The sequence below is a fragment of the Rhinopithecus roxellana genome, chromosome 12 (genome assembly GCF_007565055.1).
Source record: "Rhinopithecus roxellana isolate Shanxi Qingling chromosome 12, ASM756505v1, whole genome shotgun sequence".
Lineage (NCBI taxonomy): Eukaryota > Metazoa > Chordata > Mammalia > Primates > Cercopithecidae > Rhinopithecus > Rhinopithecus roxellana.
In genome coordinates, this window is record NC_044560.1 from 10,429,011 (window position 1) to 10,451,659 (window position 22,649).

Sequence of the window (22,649 nt, forward strand, 5' to 3'; positions counted from 1 at the left end):
TAACTGGGGAAAAGGACAAGAAAACCCAGCGACGGAGAGGAGAGGCACAGGAAAGGCGGCAGACAGAGAAGGGCCTCTTGTCGGGAAGGACAAGAGGTTCCGATCTAGCACTCTGCTGAGAGAAAGAAACGGGGAGGCCGGGAAGGGAAGTGGGCATGGCCCCCGGATGAGGACGCACGTGGATCCGCCCTCTGCTGGAATTTGTGCATGTTTGGTGAAAAGCCCTCACTGGGGCTTTGGGGGGAGGGCAGGTCCCGGGGCTCAGGGGTTGGGGCCATTTCCAAAAACAAGGCTGCTTCCACTTTCCCAAAGCACCCACATGGCAGAGGAGAGTCAACCCGTGCCCTGGCAGGTTTGAGGACAACAGCTAAAACCTCTGAAAAAAGCTTAAGCCTCATTTTCTTTTGAATCTCAAAAATTCATGCCAATTCTGCATTCTACTCTAAAATAGCACCTTTTTATTTTATGATACAAGTACCCTACTCAGGGCACTTGTTCCCCAGGGCAATCTCACACACTGGTATGAGAAGCTCAAATATAGAAATTAAGCATGAAACCTCAAGAGTGGATAAGCTGACCTTGAGGGCGTGGGTGGAGAAAGACCCTAGCCTCCTAGAACAACACAGCTGGAGTGGGGGGAGGGAGGAGGGTTATGGATCAAAATACACATAGCCCCGACGGCTCACATTCATTTACTCATTCATTTTCCTCTTATCCTCTTTAAAATCGTGTGCCTACTATGTGTTAGCACCGTTCTCGATGGATATAGCAGGAAACAAAACAGACAAAATCCTTGCCTTTGGGCCAAGTGCAATGGTTCATGCCTGTGAACCCAGCACTTTGGAAGGCTGAGATGGGAGGATCACCTGAGCCTGGGAGTTCGAGACTGCAAAGAGCTGTGATGGCGCCACCGCACTCCAGCTTGGGTGACACCCCGTCCCAAAAAAACTAAAAATAAAATAAAATAAACCTTGCCTTCGTGAAACTTATACGCTAGTAGGAGACAGAATAAATAAGACAAATCAAATATGCAGCATGTTAGACTGTGGGAGGGGCTAAGGGGAGCAATGAGGTAGTGAGGGGAAACAGAAAATGGGAGATGGGGGCAATTTCCTTTTTTTTTTTTTTTGAGACGTAGTCTCACTCTATTGCCCAGGCTGGCGTGCAACGGCACAATCTCGGCTCACTGCAACCTCCACCTCCTGGGTTTCAAGCTATTCTCCTGCCTCAGCCTCTTTGAGTAGCTGGGATTACAGGCATGCGCCACCATGGCCGGCTAATTTTTTTGTATTTTAGTAGAGATGGGTTTTTGCCATGTTGGTCAGGCTGATCTCAAACTCCTGACCTCAAGTAATCCACCCGCCTCGGCCTCCCAAAGTGCTGCGATGGCAAGCATGAGCCACTTCGACCGGCCTGTTTTGTTTTTAAAGAGACAAGGTCTCGCTCTGCTGCCCAAGCTGGAGCACAGCCTTGACCACAGCCCATGTAGCCTCGACCTCCTGGGCTCAAGCGATCCTCTTGCCTCAGCCTCCCAAGTAGCTGGGACTACAGATGTGCACCGCCACACACAGACTCATATAGCTTCTTAACTGAGTGGGCAGAGGAAGCAGGGGGCAGAGGCCCATCCCCAGGGAGAAACCATCCATCAGTGGGGGACTGACAGAGACGCTCCACCCACTCAGCCCAGTGTGCTTCTGTCCAGGGTGACTCCAATGGCTGCCACAGTCAATGGTTTACTGACTTCAGGTCTGACTGCCCTCTCCAGAGTTGCCCTAGAATCCCTTTGCCTGCAGCTGGAGTGCCCCTCAGAGCTGAGGAACAAGTTTGGAGAGGACCACAAGGGGCTCTCCCCACCCCCACCCATTTCCCACATGAAGATAAATATTTCAGGGTTGAAAAAATGACTCATTCTCCCCAGAGAGGGCTGGAGCTGAGCTGAGTCAGGCAGAAGGAGCCCGCGGGTCACTTAATCGGCCTCCCTGCTCTGGCGGAGATGGCTCTGGGCCCCAGGAAGCCAGGGACAAATGGAGGCGGAGGTGGCAGAGATAAGCAGCTAGGAGTGTGCCAGCCTCTCCTTCCCCAACCGAGTGTGTCATTGGGTGTCACCCAGCACTGCTCAAGTTGAACCTGATGCAGAAGAAAAATTCCTCTGGACTTTCCTGAACGAGCTTTATGGCTGACTCACCGCCACCTGGAGACTGCAAGAAAAGTCACAAATCACGAAAGGAGAAAAACAGTTCTCGTTAAGCCATGTCTTCAATGGAGTTATCAGAGGTCGCCAGGAGAAAAGCACACATGTTTTGTTCTGGGTTTCCTTATCTAAAGAAACACGTTACACAATAGAGGGGGGTTGAAACTGGTTGCAAAACTGCAAAATCCAATTTTGTGTACTGGATTCAATTTCTTCAATAGCTGACGCTAAACACTGAGAGGTGTGGCCCTCGTGACCAGATGAACCATAAACTGGCTCCAGGACCACCAACCTGGCACCTGATGGCTTGTTTCTGCTCCCTACTCTTTCCCTCCATGCATCTTTCTCTGAGCTTCTGCTCAAGGCAGGTGCCAGGACAAGCCACAGTATCTGCCCTCGAGGGGTTCCCCTTCAGCGGTGAGAGGTAATGTCACAATTAAAGGGCAAGAGGGGCCAGAGGACAGAATAGTGCCAGTTCCTCATCCAGATCGAAATTTGCTTCCAACTGCCTATCACCACCCCAGAAAAGGCACTGCCTGCTCCCCTGCAGGCTTCTCATCCTCTTTTACCGGCCTCCACTCTCCTCGCTGTGCCCAGTCTTTTTCGGCCACAAGCAAAACATTCTCAGCCTTGAAGTCAGATGCTCTACAGAAGCCTGCAAAAACAGACTCAGGAGTTGTGTGGCCTTGACCGAGTCACCTCACCTGCCTCACCAAGCCTCAGCCTCCGCATCTGTTAAATGGGGACACAACAGGACCCACTTCCTTGGAGCTGACTGAGGTATGAATTGAGTCGATGCATTCATTGCTCAGCACACGGCTTAGCTCAAAGTTAATGCTCAATCAACTGTGGTTCCCACCTCCTGCACCACAGAGCAGACATGAAACAGGTACGAGAAGCAACCAGAACGGGCAGCAGCAGAGCATCACCACACAAGGGGTCCTGCCTACTGTCCCGATGCCATCAGAGGCTCAAGGAGCGCCCCGGCTGCTCTCTGAAACTGCCGGTGGCACTTTCAACAGCCACCTCGTTTCCAAACTTGCTGCCAGCTTCCCTAGTGCAGTGATTTTCACAACGGAGCTCCCGGCTGTGGGAAGGGGGCTTTCTTTGACTTGTCCTAAAATGGCCTCACCTGGACCCAGTGGGGTGTGGGGACCAGGGGGCTGGGCCTGGACCTATAAGTATGTTTCCTGCCTCCTCTCAGCCCCCATCCTTCTGCCGCCCCACGTTCTCAGCCAACAATAGCTGCTTCCCAGGCTCAGCTGCCACACAGCACGAGCTCCTTGAGCAAAAATACCCACGCGGGGGAGGGTGGGGAGGTGCAGGAGGGGCCACAAAGGGGGAGGGCTGGGAGAAGGGGTGGCAGGATCAAGCTTGTCTCTTGAGTGCCTACTGTGTGTCAAGCTGAGAAGGGTGAAGCCCCTGGGGGTTAGAGAAACCTGGGAGTCCGTGGGGTGTGTTGGGGGTGCTGGTCTCTAACACAGCAGAGCCTCCAGTCTCCAGAGAGGGATCAGACCCAGGTCCAGGGTCTAGGGGTGAAGAAGGGGTCCAGGGAGAAGAAGGTGCCTAAGCAGGGAGCAGGTCTTAGAACCTAGTGAGAAAAAAGGGGGGCCTGAACCCCAAAGAGAGATTCAAATCTTAAGGAAAATAGGGGCTCAGGTACGGGGAGATGAGGTTCATAATGGGGGGTTATGACTATTTCAGGTTTCAGGAGGGGGATGGTTTGCAGCAGGGTAGGGAGGTGGAGCGAGGCCTGCAGAGCTGAGAATCCATTTAACTGAGCAGCATCTCAGAGGTCTTAGGTGCCAACTGGGGTGATATCGGGGAAGAAAACAGAAATCCGAAGATAGCAGCCAGCGGCCTGCAGTTATGGAGCCTGGATGGGGGAGCAGCTCCCCACTGCTGGGGAGACCCCACCGGGCACAGAGAGGGTCTCCCCAGGCTTTGGCCCCTGAATCTCCTTTCTCTTCATGGCAGGGGCATTAGCTCGGGTCCCTGGCAACAGCTCCGCTCCCCAGCAAGGGGCTGTGTTTGCACAGTGGCTCTGGCCCTAAACCCCACCTTTGTGGACTCCATCAAAGCCTGGGGAGGGCAGGGTCCTGAGGGGCCCTGGTCTCGCTGGGGTCGCATAGGTCACACGGAAAGAATTTGGAGGTCACAGCACTGCCCTCCCTGAAGACGCTTCAAAGCACCCTACTCCCTCGAAGCTGCCAGACTCTGCAGGGAGTGGGGGCATGGGGAGGGACACAGCCACCAGGAGGCTGGGAAGAGGGACTCTGCCAGAGCAGCTGCCAGGAATCTGGGGCCCGGAGTTCAAGTTTGGTTGGAAGGCCCTGGGACAAGAGGCTCCAGCTTAGCGTCTGGCTCTAATGCTTGGACTGTGTGACTCTGGCGGCTCATGCAACCTTTTTGGGCTCTATGTTCTCATTGGTCAAAGTGATGGGCTGATCCCCTGCCCCACTCCAATCAATCACCAGGCACTGCCCACTCTACTCAGTTTCTCTGTCTGCCTCTCCCTCACCACTACCACCGACCTGGGCAAAGCCACCATCACCTTCTGATGCCACTCTTGCTCTCCCCATTCAAGTCAAATTGGATCCTCTTAGCTCCCTGCTGACACCCCTTCGAGAGCCGGGAGACCGCCACCCTACTGGTTACACATTTTTGCCTTTTCTTACTTTGAGGGCACAAATGGAATCCTTTGGTATAGAGGAAAGTAAAGCCTCACCTGGTCTGCACGGCCCTGCGGGACCCGCCCTGACCACGCTTCAGCTTCACCCTTCCTCTCTACTCCAGCTACACAGCTGGGGTCCCCAACCCTCCAGGCCTCAGACCAGTACCAGTCCATGGCCTGTTAGGAACCGGGCTGCACAGCAGGAGGTGAGCTGTTGGTGAACATTATCGCCTGAGCTCCGCCTTCAGTCAGATCAGCGGCAGCATGACATTCTCACAGGAGTGCAAACCCTACTGTGAACTGCACATATGAGGGATCTAGGCTGTGCACTCCTAGGAGAATCTATGAGAATCTAACTAAGGTGATGAATCTGACTAACATGAACTGAAGTGGAAGCTTCATGTACCTCAGATCATCAGGCTTAGTTAGACTCTCATAAGGGAAACCATGCTTCCTACCCTGTCCATGGAAAAATTGTCTTCCACGAAGTCCAGTGCCAAAAAGGTGGCGGATTGCTGCTATGTATCACTTACCCCAGGGCCTTTGCACATGCTGTTCTCACAGCCTAGAATCTTTTACTCTCCATTTCTTTGCCTGGTTAACACTTAACACATCTTTCAGATCTCTTCTCAAATCCTTCTTCCTCAGGGACATCTTCCCTGCTCCTGCTCTCTGCCAGGAATGGCTCCTCTGACATAAACTCCCATAGCAACCTGCTTATAATTAGAGATCTGTGCAATTGTCCAAGACCATGCCTGCTTGCTGACCATTCTAGATTTTGTGCCTGGCACACAGTGGGTGCTCAGTAAATGGTAGATATTGCCACCACCAATGATCTCACATTTACCTATGGAGGTGTTTGGCAGATGCCCCCAAGAATCTGTGAGCCGGGTGCGGTGGCTCAAGCCTGTAATCCCAGCACTTTGGGAGGCCGAAGTGGGTGGATCACCTGAGGTCAGGAGTTCAAGACCAGCCTGGCCAACATGGTGAAACCCTGTCTCTACTAAAAATACAAAAAATTAGCCGGGCTTGGTGGCAGGCGCCTGTGATCCCAGCTACTCAGGAGGCTGAGGCAGGAGAATGGCGTGTACCTGGGAGGCAGAGGTTGCAGTGAGCTGACGTCACTCCACTGCACTCCAGCCTGGGCAACAAGAGTGAAACTCCATCTCAAACAAACAAACAATCAAAAAAGAGTCTCTGTGTGGGAGTGTGCGAAAGCAACCACATGGGGTATCAGGAGGAACGCAGGTCTCGGCAGCTGAGGGGTCTGCTTTCCAATCCCAGCTCTGCCACCACAAGCTTTGGCCAAGGTGCCTCCTCTCTGAGCCTCAGTTTCCTTATCCAATTGATCTAAAGGTGGAATGGACATGCTGGCTGTTCATCATGACTGCTACGAATCTCTCTCTAGACTCCCACCTTCCTTTGTATCCATTCTCCCTACTAGGCGATGTTCTGATGGCTGAAGTGACCAAATAAAATGCCCAGGATAGTGTTGGACCCAGAGAAGACATGCAATAAATTAGGATTTCTAGCATATTCTATGGTCCACCAGCATCAGAATCAGGCATTCTGCTGGAAATGTACGTTCCTGGACCCTCCCCTCTATACTTACTGAGTTAGAATCTCTAGGATGAAGGCAATGAATCTTGTATTTGTAACCAACATTCCTGGTGATTCTCATGCACATTCCTGTTGAGAAGAACTGAAATCAATGCAACCATATGCTTGCTACCGCTAACTTGCAATTCCTAGGTGTCCCGATTACCAGCACAGAGGTGAGACTCATCAGAAAGGGGCGTGGCCTTCATAACCTGGTATTCTTCCTGATGGCTTAAAAACACGAGTACAGGCCTCACAGTTAGATTGAGGTGCAAATTCCAGTCCCTCTACTTACTGGCTTAGCTGTGTGACCTTGGACACATGGCTCAACCTCTGTGAGTCACCTTTCTCGTGCTTAAAATGGCAGTAAATTACCTCTACCTGCCAGGGTTGTTGCAATGATCTGAGGAGGTGCTTTATGCAAAGCAGTTCATGTGCTCAGGGCAAACAGTGGAAAAACAAAACAGGAAATGCTTCTGTGTCTGTCTCTGCCTCCTACCTGCCACAGGAGAACTGTGGGTAGAATCTGTGTACCCTTCTCAGGACACCACAAATCCCAGTCACTTAGAGAGACAGAGACTGCCTACAAGGCTAGTCAACTCCCAACCACCCTTGCAGAAGCAGGAGAGAGTGGGAGTTTGTGAAGAGCAAACACAGGAATTGGATGGGAAAATGGCTGGGTGGTTGTCTAGGGCTCTTGTGGAGTGACCCAGGACCCAGAAAGTCTCATCTCCCAAGGGTAGGCCTTGGAGGGCAGCAGGGCCAAGCATGTCACAGGCAAGAACACAGACTCTGGAGCCAGACTGTTCAGGTTTAAACTTTGGCTCTGCTACTATTAGCCCTGCCTGGCTGGCAAACTCCTACTCATCCTTCAAGACCCAACTTAAACAACACCTTCTGGGTCAAGTTGGTGATCTATTCCTCTGGGCCTTCAAAGGCTCCTGCCCATACACTCACCAAATACTTTTTTTTTTTTTTTTTGAGACAGAATCTCCCTGTCGCCCGGGCTGGCGTGCAGTGGCATGATCCGCTCACTGCAACCTCTGCCTCCTGGGTTCGAGTGATTCCTGAGTAGCTGGAACCACAGGCGTACGCCACCATGCCCAGCTAACTGTTTCACATTTTTAGTAGAGATGGAGTTTTGTCATGTTGGCCAGACTGGTCTCGAACTCCTGGCCTCAAGTGATCCACCCACTGAGGCCTCCCAAAGTTCTGGGATTACAGGTGTGAGCTACCACCCCTGGCCAACCTCACCAAATACTATTCAGCAATTTACCTGCTAATTTGTCTATCTCTCCCACAGGCCTGGGAGCTCCTGGAAGGCACAGACGCTGCCATGCCTGGCACCAAAAATGTACTCAGCAAATGTTGCTTCAGTTTGAATTCCAACTTTTCCAGCCTTCTGAGTTTCCTCTCTCTCCATTAAATGCTTCCTATGCTAATCCTTTTTCCTCCTCCTGACTCAAGTCCTTTCTTTTCTGGGCCTTAAACTTCCACACCCCCTTCCTTGAAGGTCCCTATCCCCCCACTCCTGAGCTGATGCTGAACGCAGGCTGTACAGGAAGGCCTAAGATTAATTTCTTCACTTTTGCTGGCTGCAGAGGACTCTCGTGGAAGGTGAGGCGCTCAAAGTCCATGATATTGGCTGGTCACAAGGACTACAACCAGCTGGGTAAAAGTCAGTTATAGAGGAAGCACAAGTTGGATTCAGCCAGGCGTGGTGGTTCACACCTGTCATCCCAAACTTTGGGGGTCAGAGGCAGGATGATCGTTTGAGCCCGAAGTTTGAGACCAGCCTAGGCAACATAGTGAGACCCTGTCTCTACAAAAAAATTAGGCCAGGCACGGTGGCTCACGCCTGTAATCCCAGCACTTTGGGAGGCCAAAGTGGGTGGATCGCCTGAAGTCAGGAGATCGAGACCATCCTGGCCAACATGGTGAAACCCCATCTCTACTAAAAATCCAAAAATTAGTCAAGAGTGGTGGTGCAGCACCTGTAGTCCCAGCTACTCGGGAGGCTGAGGCAGAGGAATCACTTGAACCCAGGAGGTGAAGACTGCAGTGAGCTGAGATAGCGCCACTGCACTCCAGCCTGGCGACAGAGCAAGATTTTATCTCAAAAAAATAAAAAAAAAAATTAAAAACTTAGCCGGGTATGGTGGTGCACGCTTGTAGTCTCAGTTACTCAAAAGGCTGAGGTGGGAAGCTCGCTTCAGTCTGCGAGGTTGAGGTTGCAATGAGCCATGATGCACAGCAGTGCCACTGCATTCCAGCCTGGGTGACAGGCAGAATGAGACTTCGCTAAAAAAAAAAAAAAGAAAAAGAAAAGCGTGGACTCTGTAGCCAAAACTGCCCAGGTTCCACTCTAGCTCTGCCAATTACTGACTGAGAGGAGAGATACATTACCTCTCTGTGCCTCAGTTTTCCCACCTACAAAACAGGAATAACAATAAGTACCTCATAGGGTTGATATGAAGATTAAGTAAACTTATAATATAAAATATTTAGCGCTATACCTGGCACATAGCAAACACTCAAGAAACGCTATTATTATTACTGCTAAGACTGGTAAACACCGCGGATAGGAAAGAATGGAGGATTACTGAATAAAGCCCTAATGCAGCCGGAAGTTACTATTATGTCACTCCCACAAGGAAACATCAAACATCACCAGTCCCAGGAGCCTCCTCAGAAGCAACCTGCCAGCCCTGGGCTCGTCATTCTCTGATAGTATCAGGGCCATTTTGTCCCACTTTCCTCCATGGACTTGAGCTCACTAAGGGCAGCCTTACTGCACCCTCCCCCACCCCATCCTCAGCACCCAGTGGCATGCAGCAGGGTTGTAGGAAATATCTGCCAGACAGACAAACTTCTGAAGTGGTCCAAGTCCCCTCCCCTTTCTGGAGAGGCCTGCTGCACTGTGAAAGCAACTCTCCAATGCCATGGTGCAAACCCCTAGAGAGCCCACATCCCTTCCAATCCCAACCCTGCCAGACCCTGGGAACGCAGAGATGAAAAGGCAGGGGCTCTGCTCCAGCAGAACCCTGTCTAGTCATAAACCAGGTGACATTTATTAGGCACTTACTGTATTGCAGGCACTGATCCTGGCACTTTACAAGAATCTCGTCGGTTATTTAAATAACTCTCTAAGCTTGGCACTATCCTTATTCCCATTTTACTTATGCAGAAATAGAGGCTAAGAATTAAGTACTTTGCCTGAGGCTGCTCCAGTAAATGGCAGAGCTGGGATTCAAACCCAGGCAGGCTGGGCCAGAGCTTGAACTCTTGATCTGTGTTAGTCCAGGGGGAGGGGGGAAGAGGCAGGGAGAGAGACAGGAGAGAGAGGGGAGGGAAGGGGAGGGAAGGGGAGCGGAGGGAAGGGGAGGGGAGGAGATGGGAGAGGAGGGGAGGGGAGGGGAGGGGAGGGGGAGAAAGATTTCAGTCCAAGGTGACCCTGAGAGAAGGTAGTCAGGCAAGGAGTTAGAGGGAAGGGGGCTGTGGGAACACAGGATGGGGGTGGGGTGGGCGGATGGTGAAGTAAGTTTCTAAGAACAGCTATGGAAAGAGAAACAGAATCGGGACATGTGTCAACACTGTTAAAATGTTAGTGCCATCCAATTCTTAGAGTCTAGCACCAGATATGCACCATGCATGCTCTGAGTGCTGCTCCTCTCACTGAATATTTGCAATCGTCCTGGGAGGGACTGTTATCCTCACTTCACAGACGGAAAATCCAAGGCTCAGAGAGGAAGACAACGCCTGCTAAAAGTCCTTTGCGACAATTCAGTTGCAGATCCAGGGTTCAAGCTTAAGTTGATCCCATGGTCCTTGGTCTTAACCACTAGGTCACACTGAACAAACAGGTATTGGTGGTGCGTGGTAGGCATCTGATGCAAAAGGTGGGGAGCTGCCCAGTTTTTCACCTGGGACCTGCACTTAGTGCCTGTCTGTGCCTCCACCTCCCCCACCCCAATTTGGGCTGAAGGCAGACAACACAGCTCCAGCCCACCAGAGCATTGTGTGTGTGTGTATGTGTGTGTGTCACTCATGGCCTGGCTAAGGAGTCTCTCAAATATAATGGGGAAATAAAGCAAGTAGCAGAGAGATGGGCCAACCATGGCCCATTCTCATCTTCCATCCCTAACTGCGTTCATCAGAAAACAGCATATGTGAGGGCCAGCGCACAGCCATTCTTTCTGGTGGAGGTTAGGATGTTAGGATGTTAGGAGGTTTAGGAGGTTTAGGAGGTTTAGGATGGTTTAGGAGGTTAGGATGACAGAGCCACAGGCCAGGCGCGGTGGCTCACGCCCGTAATCCCAACTTCTTTGGGAGGCCGAGACAGGCAAATTACTTGAGGTCAGGAGTTTGAGACCAGCCTGGCCAACATGGTGAAACCCCGTCTCTACTAAAAAACACAAAAATTAGCCAGACATGGTGGCACCTGCCTGTAATCCCAACTACTTGGGAGGCTGAGGCAGGAGAACTGCTTGAACCCAGGAGGTGGAGGTTGTGGTGAGCCGAGATCGTGCCACTGCACTCCAACCTGGGCAATAGAGCAAGACTCCGTCTCAAAAAAAAAAAAAAAAAAAAAGACAGAGCCACAAAGGTAATAACAGCTCCCACCTCCCAAGAGTCAACTCTGTGCACCGTCCTATGAGCTTTACAACCTGTCATAAATTATCAACCGCTTTTCACAACACCACTATGAGAATGGTGATACCATCATCCCATTTCATAGAGGAGAAAACCGAGGCTCAGAGATGGTCACTCACCAAAGGTCAGCCAGCTGGGACTAAGTGACAGAGCTGGGACTACAACCCACATCTGTCTGGCTCCAAAACCTCCATGGTACCTAGAAAGAGTGCTGGATGAGGAGCCGGGAATCAGGGCCTAAGTCCTGCCTCTAACCTGCTATATGGCCTCATGTAAGTCTCTTTCCCTTTCTGAGTCTTAGTCTGCCCTATGAGGAAGTCAGCCTAGATGACCTCCAAGTCCCACCTCCTGTGACTGTGAACTCTCATGCCCTCCTCTCTCTGGCTCACATCCACCACACCGGAAGCCCAACAGGATGCCGAGTAACCACCCACTGAACGCTCAGGGGTGAAGGAAGATGAAGTGCCGCTTTCTCATGGCCATCCTCCACCCCAGACCCGCCCAGGAAACAAGGAACCACAAAGCCACAGGATTCCCTCCAGCGTGGCCTTGTGAACAGCAGCCCTGGGGCAGAGGGGCTGGGCATCCCCTTGCGGCCATCTCTTCCTATGCCCTCACTTCTTGGCAGGGTGTGCGGCAGCGAGGGAGGCAGGCTCCAGCTCAATGCCCTCTGGCTCTGTTTCTCCGGGTCCCCAGGGACTGGGATGGTGGGAACTGGTCACTCTGGGAGAATCCCAAGCCCAGCCCGGAAGGCTGAGTTCAAGTGGAGGTTCAGACAGGTCTGTCCGGCTCCACGGGTAACTTTTGCCCACTGTGCTCTGCTGCCAGCGAGGTCTCGAAGCATCTGGGATCCCTGGCTACCTCTCTCCCATCCCTGAAGTAGCTGCCAAAATCCCAGATCCTGCAGAAACCTAAGCCTCCTCACCCTCAGGACAGGCCCGCGCTCCTGCCTCCCTCCTGCCCCCTACAGTCCATGCTCTACACAGCAGCCAGGGTCTTTCCAAACAGAAACCAAACCCAGTTGCTCCTCAATGTGGGGTCCTCCAGTGGCTTCCCACCACTCTTGGAATGCTGACCCCTGCCCCACAGACAAGGCTATCCATGGCCTGCCCCCCTCCAGGCCCACCTCTTCCTAGCATTCCCTCTGCTCTCCACTGCCTCTGCCCGGCCACACCAGTGTTCACCCCCTACATGTATGTGCCAAACTTGCTGGTCCGGCTGCTGGGAACTCTCAACTTCCCCGTCTTTGCCCGGCTGCCCCCTCCTCAACCTTCAGGTCCCAGCTCAGACGTCACCTCCTTTCCTGGTCACTCCTCTAGAGCAGCCCCCTCCCCTCACAGCCGCTCTCCACCACATCGCCATGTTTTCTCTCCTTTCTTCTCTCAAGAGTGATCCTTCCCGTGGGCGGCTTTCCCTGTCTGGTCTCCAGCTTCCTCCCCTGGAGTGCAGCTCCTTAGGGGCAGGCATGTGAGTGCTCCATTCTCTTCTGTCCCAACGAGGCAGGGCCTCCTTTGGTCCTCAAAACCCTGAAGATGAGGACGCTGCAGCTCTGAGAGGTGGAGTGAGCTGCCCAAAGTCCCAGAGCCAGGGAGTAGCAGGATTCAGACCCAGGGCGACCTGATGCCAAGCCTCAGTGGGTGGGGCTCTCATGGCTGGGGGCCTACTCTGGAGGGCTCTCACCTGGGGGGACAGAGTCACAGTGAGGCTCTTAGGGTGGGTACCAAGAATGAAGGGCCCACCAGCTTTCCCAAATGGTCCTTCTGCAAGCTACAGGCCAGCGGGGGCTCCTGCCTGGGGTGGGTGAGATCCTGGGGGTGAAGAGGCACCAAACACCAGGAGCAAAGGCCCCCAAATGAGGGAGACCACAGACACGGGGAGCAGGGGAAGCTTCGACCCACCCAGTGCTTGACGGAAGGGGAAAGTGAGGACTAGGGAGGGGAAAGGACTAGACTGAGGTCACACAGCCAATCAGTGGGTCTCCAGGGCGGGCAGCCCCTGAGGGACAGCAGGTGAAGCCCAAAGCCCAGGGTCTGGGCAGAGTGCCAGCCCAGAGCTGCCAGGCCCTGGGGGCAGGGGCAGGGCCACAGAGTGAATCTGGGGCATTAAGACAAAGAAAGGACTCAAATTTCTTCCTCCTTTCAAAAAACAATTACTGGGACAGGCAGTGGCTCATACCTGTAATCCCAGCACCACGGAAGGCTAAGGCGGGTGAATCACCTGAGCCCAGGAACTCAATACCAGCCTTGGCAACATAGTGAGACCTTGTCTCTACAAAAAAATATATGAAAAAATTAGCTGGGTGTGGCGGTGCGCACCTGTGGTCCCAGCTACTCAGGAGGCTGAGGTGGAAAGATCACTTGAGCCCAGAAGTTCAAGGCTGCAGTGAGCTGTGTTCATGCCACTGTACTCCAGCCTGGGTGACAGAGTAAGAGACCCCGTCTCAAAAACAAAAAAACAAAAAACATTCTCTGAGGCCAGGCGCGGTGGCTCACACCTGTAATCCCAGCACTTTGGGAGGACCAGGTGGGCAGATTACCTGAGGTCAGGAGTTCGAGACCACCCTGGCCAACATGGTGAAACACCATCTCTACTAAAAACACAAAAGATTAGCCAGCTGTGGCCAGGCACGGTAGCTCACGCCTGTAGTAATCCCAGCACTTTGGGAGGCTGAGGTGGGCGGGTCACGAGGTCAGGGGATAGAGACCATCCTGGCTAACACGGTGAAACCCCGTATCAACTAAAAATACAAAAAATTAGCCGGGCGTGGTGGTGGGCGCCTGTAGTCCCAGCTACTCTGGAGGCTGAGGCAGCAGAATGGTGTGAACTCAGGAGGCGGAGCTTGCAGTGAGCCAAGATCACTCCACTGCACTCCAGCCTGGGTGACAGAGTGAGACTCTGTCTCAAAAAAAAAAAAAAAAAAAAAAAAAAAAATTGCCAGGTGTTGTGGCTGGCGCCTATAATCCCGGCTACTTAGGAGGCTGAGGCAGGGGCAGGAGAATCACTTGAACCCGGGAGGCGGAGACTGCAGTGAGCCAAGACTGCGCCATTGCACTCCAGCCTGGACAACAAGAGTGAAACTCCGTCTCAAAAAAAACAACAAAAAAAGAAAGTTAAACACGTATTGCCCCTCTGACTCAGAAGTTGCACTCCTAAGTATGTGCCCCAAAGAAATGAGTGCTCAGGTCTGCAAAGAGATACATACAAGAATGTCACAGGAGCCTCAGGCTGGAATCAGTCCAAATGTCAGCTACGGACATTTACACGTACATCCACCCAATGTGGCACAACTCAGCCTAAAAAGGAGCAGATACTGCTAAAGGCGACATGGACAAACCTCAAACATTCCGTGCTGTCCAAAGCTGAAGAAAACCAGGCACAGAAGAGCACACATGAATGAATACACACAGAGAAAGCTCAAAACCAGGCCAAACTAGAGGGCCAGTGGCCACCTGCTGCAGGGGACTGATGGAGGAGGCACACGGGAACCGTGGGAATGGTTCACGCTTTGGTCCAGGTAGTGTGCAGGTGTGCGCATTTGTAAACCGTGAGCTGTACAAGATGTGCATACATTACTGAAGTAAATTATACTATACCACAATTTTTAGAAACACAATCTCTGCCCTCACGAGGTCCAGTCTGGCATCCAGTGTCATCATAACAGTCATGACATTAACAGCAGGTGACACCGACTGCGTCCTCTGTATGTGCCAGCCCTCATCTGGCCTACTCTGAAACAGGGTCTGATTGAACGCTTCTAACTACTGTGTAAAATACTGCCCCAGAAGCTCCATATTAGAGACAGGAAAATAAAGCTTGGCGAGGTGACACACACTGTCCAAGGTGACAATGCAAAAAGTGAGGATACCATGTTTGAACTTGGGCCCATCAGTCTCCAAGGCCCACTCCTGCTGCATGGGCAGACCTCGCCTCCCTGCCCTCTCCTCCCCACACTGCCTGCTCAGATATGGCACCTGAAGGCGGCCAGTCCTCACCCCTCGCCCCTCGCCCCCTCCTCTCCAGTGCTGGAAGGAACAGCTCCTGTGGGTAATGGACTCAGAGCTTCTGTGAAAGAACTGCTGAGGAAATGAGTCCCTTCCTTCCCCTTCCACCCCCTCTGCCCTCCCTCATCCCTTTCACGGTCACGTATCTTTGAGGACATTTCAGCCCTGGACCTCTGCCCAATAAGAAGGGACTCCAATGGCCAGGCAGCTGGGGGTGTGTGTGGCGTTGACCAAGGAGCTTTCTCAACCCCTGGACACCCTAGCCCAGCCTGCGGCCTCTCAGAGGACCAGGAGGACATGAGGTTAGAGTCAACACCCTTGGTTCCAGTTTCCAAGTGATGCAACCCAGTGTCTGGATTCAGAGAATCATAAAATGTTTATCTGGAATCACAACCAACACCATGACCATTTAATCAAACCTTATCCTGTGCCAAGTGCTGCAAACATAGCTCACGAATCCTCACCAACAAACAAAATGGGTACTGACCGCTAGGTTCTCATTTTAGAGAGGAAGAAGCTGGAGCTCAAAGGGGTTAGGTGCCTTGCCCCCAATCTCACGGTGAGGAAGTGGTGGCGCTGGGATTCAAACCCAGATCTGCACAACTTGGAGTCTATCCTCTGAACGAGAGTATTATACTTGTCATCCTGCATGTCATCACTGAAGACGGCCCTGGAGTCAGTCTGCTCCAGCCATGTCATTTCACAGATGGGAAGACTGAGGCCCAGGAAGGGAGACTGCAGTTCAGGAACACAAGAAGGATTAGTGGCAGAGCCTGGCCTGGAAGCCACCCTGGCCTTGCTTTCAATGACCAGATCAGAGCCTGGGAGCAGGCCACGTGCAGTTGGATGAGCAGCTAGAGGGAGTAAGGCAGGGAGGTGGGAAGCTCTGGTTCCAGGCAGAGGTAAATATTGACATGACTGTGTTTACACTGTAACCTAACTCCGCCTGGCTGCCACCCCAGGCCCACCCTCCTGCCTTCCCAGCCAAGGAGGGAAGGCAGTTTGTGGGAGGAGGATGGGGAGAGAAGGTTTCTGGGCCAGGGGCTGCTCCTACTGCTTAGAGGGCCATGTGGTCAGAAAGGCTGGGACACCAGGTGTTGCAGGTGGGGGGTACTGGAGACCCAGGCCAGGAGACCAGGTGTTGCCAGACAGGGAGGGGCTGTTATCTGAGCTGGGGAGCTAGGGAGCTGGGGATCTGGGTGTTGGGAGCGGGGGGAGCTGGGCTGGGAGTCACAAGGCCTGAGTTCGAGTTCTAGTTCTGCCACTAATTGGCAGTGGGAATCCAACAACAGTCAGGGAATAGGGAAGAAAAGGTCTGTCAAGTGCCGTGCAAAGGTGAACAATAAATAACCAGCATTTTAGCCTGGCCAGTGTCCAGCCCCAATTAGCTCTCAATGCCTTTGGCTACTGGCTCAACCGTCCTATCCCTGTCCCAGCGGGCTTTCCCAGGAAGGCCAAGTTTCTGCCAAATTGAGTGGTAGCTTGGGACTGAAGCCATAATCTAGAGGAATCGGGGAGCCACTGTCTTGCTCCCGTCCCTAATTCCCTAAGTGACCTTTGAGCCTCAGCTTTTACAACTCTGAAATAAGGCTCGCTCTCCTCCCTGGGGTTGGTGTGAAGAGCAGAGATTCCATTTAAGTGCCAGGCACATAGTAGATGCTCATTTTGTCTCTCAGTCTTCCCACTTGTAAAACAGGGGCCTTGAAGTAGGTGGTTCCTAATCCCCTTTTCATACAAGTGCTCTACGGTCTTTAGAAGGCCCAGAAGCCAGGCCCCCCTCCCTGATGTTAGACCCCCACCAAGCTGATTTCCTGAATGTTCTCCAGAAACTTGCTCCCCTGTTTACACCTTCCCCCAGGAAGTCTGAAGGGGCCCTGTTGGGAGGAGGGAGCCATTCCTAGGCTTGTCAGCCTACCAAGACAGGCCTGGGGCATCCCAGCCACCCTGCCCTCAGGGGCCCAAGGAAAGGGCAGGCCCTCAGCCCTGGACTCCCAGTGCTACCTTGACAGTGGGGTTCCGCCAGCACTGGTTGTTCATTAAACTATGCCCCTCAGACTATTAACTCTTCAAGGACAGGTAAACCGCCCCTTCTCATTTTTATGTGTCCAAAGCTCGGTGTCTAAGAAACATTCCACCAAAGCAGCCTGTGACCATCTCAGAATGCAAATCCGACCATGTCACTCCCCTGACTCTAAACTCCTCAGCAGGCCAGGTGTGGTAGCTCACACCTATAATCCCAGCACTGTAGGAGGCTGAGGCGGCTGGATCACTTGAGGTTAGGAGTTCAAGACCAGCCTGGGCAACATGGTGAAACTCGGTGTCTACTAAAAAAATACCAAAGGTAGTCAGGCATGGTGGCGCGCCTATAGTCCCGGCTACTTGGGAGACTGAGGAGAATCACTTGAACCGGGGAGGCAGAGGTTACAGTTAGCTGAGATCGCGCCACTGCACTCCAGCCTGGGTGACACAGCAAGACTGTGTCTCAATAAATAAATAAATAAATAAATAAATAAATAAATAAATAAATAAATAAAATTTAAAAAATAAACTCCTGAGTGGCTCCCCACTGCCCTGAGGATTGAGCCCCAGGTCCTTCATATTACCATCCCTGAGTGTACCCTCTGGGGCCACCTCCTAAGCATGGTCCTCTGCGCTCCAGATGAACCATCCCTGAAGGCACAGCGGTCTGTACTCTGGCGCATTCTGCTCCCTCCACCCCCCGTCCCCCAACACTCTTCCCAGTCCCACTCACTCTACATTATGGCTTCAATGCTATGTGCTCAGGGAGCCTTTTCTGATCCTCAGGTCAGGTTCCCGGTCCACTCCCACAGCCCCCCGCGTCTCCTTGGCAACAGTAATTGCGCTTGTAATTTCCTGCTCTGCATCTGTCTGCCTGCCTGTCCATCAGACTGTGGGAGAGAAAGACCTATAGTCTCACTCACACTGACCACAGCCCCCATGCTTTGCGTTGTGCCGAGCACACTTGTTTGGTGAGTGAATGAATGAAGGAATGAATGAAGCCCTTTGACTATGGCCGGGGGCTTACCCAGTCAATTGGAGAGAAAAAAATTGAGCAGAAGCACAAAAAATTGTAAACATTTGCTCATGGTTCCTCTCTCACCGTAGACGTGAAAGTGTGGACTTGGCCAAGCTGGCTTTCTGGGCTAATGCCCAGAACATTCTGCCAAGCCCACCCTGTAGCCCTCTCATGCCTCAAATCCTGTTCTTCCCTTGGCCTCTCCAACTCTGCAGGGAAAACAATGTATTTATTCTTTAACAAAAGGTTATAACATCCTTGTTTACCAAAAGAGTGTAGCAATACAAGGAGGCCTCAGTAGCCCAGTTACCGGCAGGGGCACAGGCTGCCCAGGGTAAAGTACGCACGGTGCCCTGGGAGCCGCATCTGGAGTGGCTGAGAGGCACCAGAGTGATGTGGGGGCATGTGGTTAGTCTCCTAGCTTCAAACAGTAACACTTCTCCCTACCTTTTTTTTTTTTTTAAGATAGGGTCTCACTATGTTGCCCCGGTTGATCTTGAACTCCCAGCCTCAAGTGATCCTCCCGCCTCGCCCTGAAAAATGCTGGGATTACAAGCGTGAGCCACCGCCCCCGGACTCCCGCACATTCTTAATAGTTCCCACAGTGTTTCCACATCCATTGGATCCTCACGATATCTTGAGAAGTGGAGCAAATCTGCCCCACTTTGTAGGAAAGGTGGCACAGAGTGGGGGAATGGCTGACCCAAGGTCACACAGAAAGCTGGTAAGTACATCAGGATTCAAACCTGAACCCTGGGCCCTGTTTTCAACTCAACTGCTGTATAGTAAAGAGCATTCCCAACCCGCAGCGGTAGCCTCAACTCAGCCCCAGCTTGGAATATGAAGGAACATTCTCAAGGTGCCACGACTGCAGATAGGGGATGATGGGTTTGGCTTCCTTCTCGAAACTGTTTGCCAGGTTAACCCTCCAAAAGTCAAGGGGGTTTGTGCCTGCTCTGGTACTATCTTGCTCTGTGACCCTGGGCAACCTCCTTCACCTCTCTGTGCCTGCTGCAGGGTGGTTTGAGTACAACTGGAGGCAGGAGATATAAAAGGCCTCCTCAGAACCCTCGGCCCATGGCCTGCACTGGGAGTAAGCAGGGGAGAGGGTCCACCCGAGGCCTTGGAGAACAGAGGCCTTTAAGAACAGCACTGACTCCCTGCCAAGGGGTCAGAGACGTGGGTGGGGAGCTGGGGACCATTGGGGAGATTCAGCCAGGACAACAGGAAACACATCACACAGACACAGACACAGACACAGACACACACACACACACACAGATACACACAGAGACACACATACACACCCTGCAAACACGCCCTATTAGGAACCCAGGGGCCAGGGACAACTTGGCCACACTGCAAAGAAAGGAGTGCTGGATTTGTTTAAAAGCTGCAGAGCAGGAGATCCAGGGAATAAACACTTGATCAGTCCCGAATCACCCCCGCCTCAGGAATGACAGCACAGGAACCAATGTTAGAGGAAATTAAAACGACAGGAGCCAGGGAGGCCTGACATCAGCCTCCACCCCATGCACGCACAGCCAGTTACCAATCCACCGTGGACTTCCTCAGCCTCGTACTCTCTGGCCTCAGCAACCTTTTTGCCCTCTTTCTCTTCTCTTTCCTGGTCCTTCCATAGCCAGGTACCAGACCAGCCCCATTCTGGGCTTTCCAGGAGCCTGTCCTGTGCACTCACACCTCTGCTCCTCTGTCACACAGGTCCCCCTCCCGGGATATCCCTACCAGTTCAGATGTCACCTGCTCCATGAAGCTTTCTCTCATCTCTCCAGCCTGGAGAGAGCCCCTGCCTGGCATATTTCTACCTCTCCAAGGGCGTGCCAAAGAGCCTGAGGACCAGTGCAGACATTTATGGCCTGGTGGAAGCTCCCTTAACACTTTATTCAGTCAATTCTTTCCTCCCTCACACGGGGTTTGGCTTAGAGTAAGTGTTCAACACATCCTGGCTGAATGACAGACAAAAGTATCACGGTCTCCTCCCTACAACATGATAAACTTTCATCCTTCTTCCAGGCCAGCAAATAGGTGGCCTCTGTCCCTGTGCTGGAAAAGCCAGCACCTAGCCCTGGACAGATGGATGACGGGCCTTTGTTCTTAGATTCCAGAGACATCCCCCAGGCAAATAGGTTAGATGTTAGGTAGAACTTTCCAGTGTGGGTTCAAGGTTGGAAAAGAAAGGAAAACTAAGCAGTACTGAAGCAAAGCACTCTCACTTGGGTTATCTCACCCTTCGGAAATAAGCGTTATCATCTCGTCTTGCAGATGAGGAAACTGAAACTCAAGGGTGATGCTCAACTAGACCAAAGTCCCTGTGGGGAAGGGGAGGGGATGGGGCTCAAACACAAATTGGTTTGATGCCAAAGCCTGGGCTCTTCACAATGGGCTGGCAGGCTTTTTGGGTTGTAAGGACCTATAAAGTGTCACCAAAGCAGAGTGAGGGGACCTCTTTCTTTTTTCGGTGGTTTTTAAGGAAGAAAAAATTTTCTTTATGAGTAACTCAGGGTGGGCTTAAAGGCAGAGGGGATCATACAACCTCAAAGTCTCATGGCCTTTTAGTGCCCATACACTGAGACTTTAAATCCAGTGCTGTTCCACAGATAGTGCACTCCCTGTCACGGAAACCGTCTAGGCGGGGCATTACAGCGGAGATTCCTAATGGAGGAGGTAGGTTGAGTCCCAGGTGGTCTCTAAGCACCTTCAGGTATAGAACTAAGCCATAATTCCACTGCTTCTGACTCTAGTGAGGCAGCTGGTGGTGCCTAAGCGAGGAAGACCCTAGCTGGGTGAGAAGAGAGAGGCCTTGGAAGGGAGAGATGGGGGGATTGTAAGGGGACTCCAGCTCTGGGCAGAGCAGGGGTTGGGAACCACTGTGGGACTCTTCAGCTTTACAGGGGGTCCCGTCCTGCTCCCATCCAGGAGCCCTCGGGCTTGGCAGCATCATCACAGAGAAGAGGAGGTGGCTGGATCACAGGTACTGGCAGCCACCGTCCCAGACACATGCCCTCCTCTGCCCTATATGGTGACCTGGACCCACTTCACAGGACACAGAACAGAACTAGGAGAGGGAATCAGAGTGGCTGGTCTATGGGGAAAGAAGCCAAAGAGAAGTAGACGGCTCCCTCCCCGTGACGGAGAGGCCAGCACCCTGCCCTGGACAAGTGGACAAAGGGCCTTTGCTCTTGGGGTCCAGGGACAATGCCCCTCCCAACAGCCCCCCAGGGAGCCCAGCCTGGATCAAATGAATTTCTCTTCTGGGACTTCAGAGAGCCCCATGAAACGCCCCTCCCCAGTTCCCCTTCTGCCCGGTACCCTGCCTATCGCAGTCAGTACTTGGCCTCAGCAAGTCCCTCCTCTGAGGACCCATCCACCGGGAGATGCTGGGGAGACCGGATCGTGGGTGCAGGGCCCCCGAGTGTCCCCTGGTCTCTGACAGCACCGACCTAGCTGTCCCGCCACCACATACACCCCTTAGGCCACAGCTGGATCAGCAGTCCCAGAGGGCCGCAACGTAGCCCTCCGAATGCGCCGGGCGTGGCCACCCACGGTGCCCCAAGGCGAGCCCCAGACCGACCTCAGTGTCCCGGGACGCTCAGGTCCAGCTGCATCCAGGCACTTCGGAATCGCCGCCACCCGCGAGCCCGACCCAGCCCGGCTGCCCTGGGTCTCCAAGCCAAGCCGAGTCCAGGGACTTCAGGACAACCCAAACCAGAACGCAGCAACCGTCCCCAAAGCGAGCCGGGGACCCCGAGCCCCCCACATCCGGCCGGGACCAGAACCAAGCTCGGCGCGGCCGCCCCCGACGGGACCGAGCGCAGCGCCGCCCGGAGAGCCGCGCTCTGCCCAGGCGCCCCCCGACTGCACGCCTTCCGAGGGCCGGGCGGGGGCTGCTGATGCAGCCGGCGCCCAGCCCCCCCGCGAGTCAGGGCGGCCCCGGGTGCCACCCGCGGCGCCGCTGCCCGGGACCGTCGAGGCTGGGTTGGACCGGACCGGACCTCTGGACGCGGCACTCACCATAGCTCGCGTGCTCCTCCCCGGCTCCGCGCCGCTCCCCGTGCCTGGCCCCCGATTCCCAGCTCCGGACTCCCGGCTCCCAGCCCCGCTGCTCCGACAGCTCTGCTGTCTGGCCCCGGCGGCGCGCTCGGCTCCAGCGGGCGAGCTCGCGGCTTCGGCGCCCAGTCCCAGAGGGGGCGGGGCCGCCGCGGGCCCAATGGCAGGGCGCGGGGGCCGGGGCCTGGGTGGCGCAGCCAATCACAGCCGGAGGCCACACTACCCGCGCCCGCGCGGGCCCTTAACCCTTGGCGCGCTAGGAGCCGGCTGCCCGGGCTGCGCCGGGACCCTGGAGGCTGTGGCTTCGGGGTGCGGGATCCGGACCTTGCCGAGACCGGCGTTGGGAGCAGGAAGAACCGGCAAGAGGCTCGATTGTGTCCGGTGCGGGGCGCCGGGAGCCTCGGCGACCTTTGTCTCCTGCCTGGC

General features: G+C 53.6%; 1 protein-coding gene across 2 annotated transcripts in view; it reads right to left on the bottom strand.

The window, feature by feature from the left end:
• Positions 1–22,348, bottom strand: part of ECE1 (endothelin converting enzyme 1) — a 132,027-nt gene extending 109,679 nt beyond the window's left edge. The window contains exon 1 of one of the 2 annotated variants that reach the window (XM_010364340.2): positions 22,188–22,348. In XM_010364340.2, the coding sequence (XP_010362642.1) occupies positions 22,188–22,190 (3 nt within the window). In that variant the 5' untranslated portion in view covers positions 22,191–22,348. Of the gene's footprint in view, positions 1–21,747; positions 21,944–22,187 lie in introns of those variants that run through there. The other variant, XM_030941866.1, reaches the window with a different exon arrangement.
• Between the last annotated feature and the right edge of the window lie 301 nt (positions 22,349–22,649).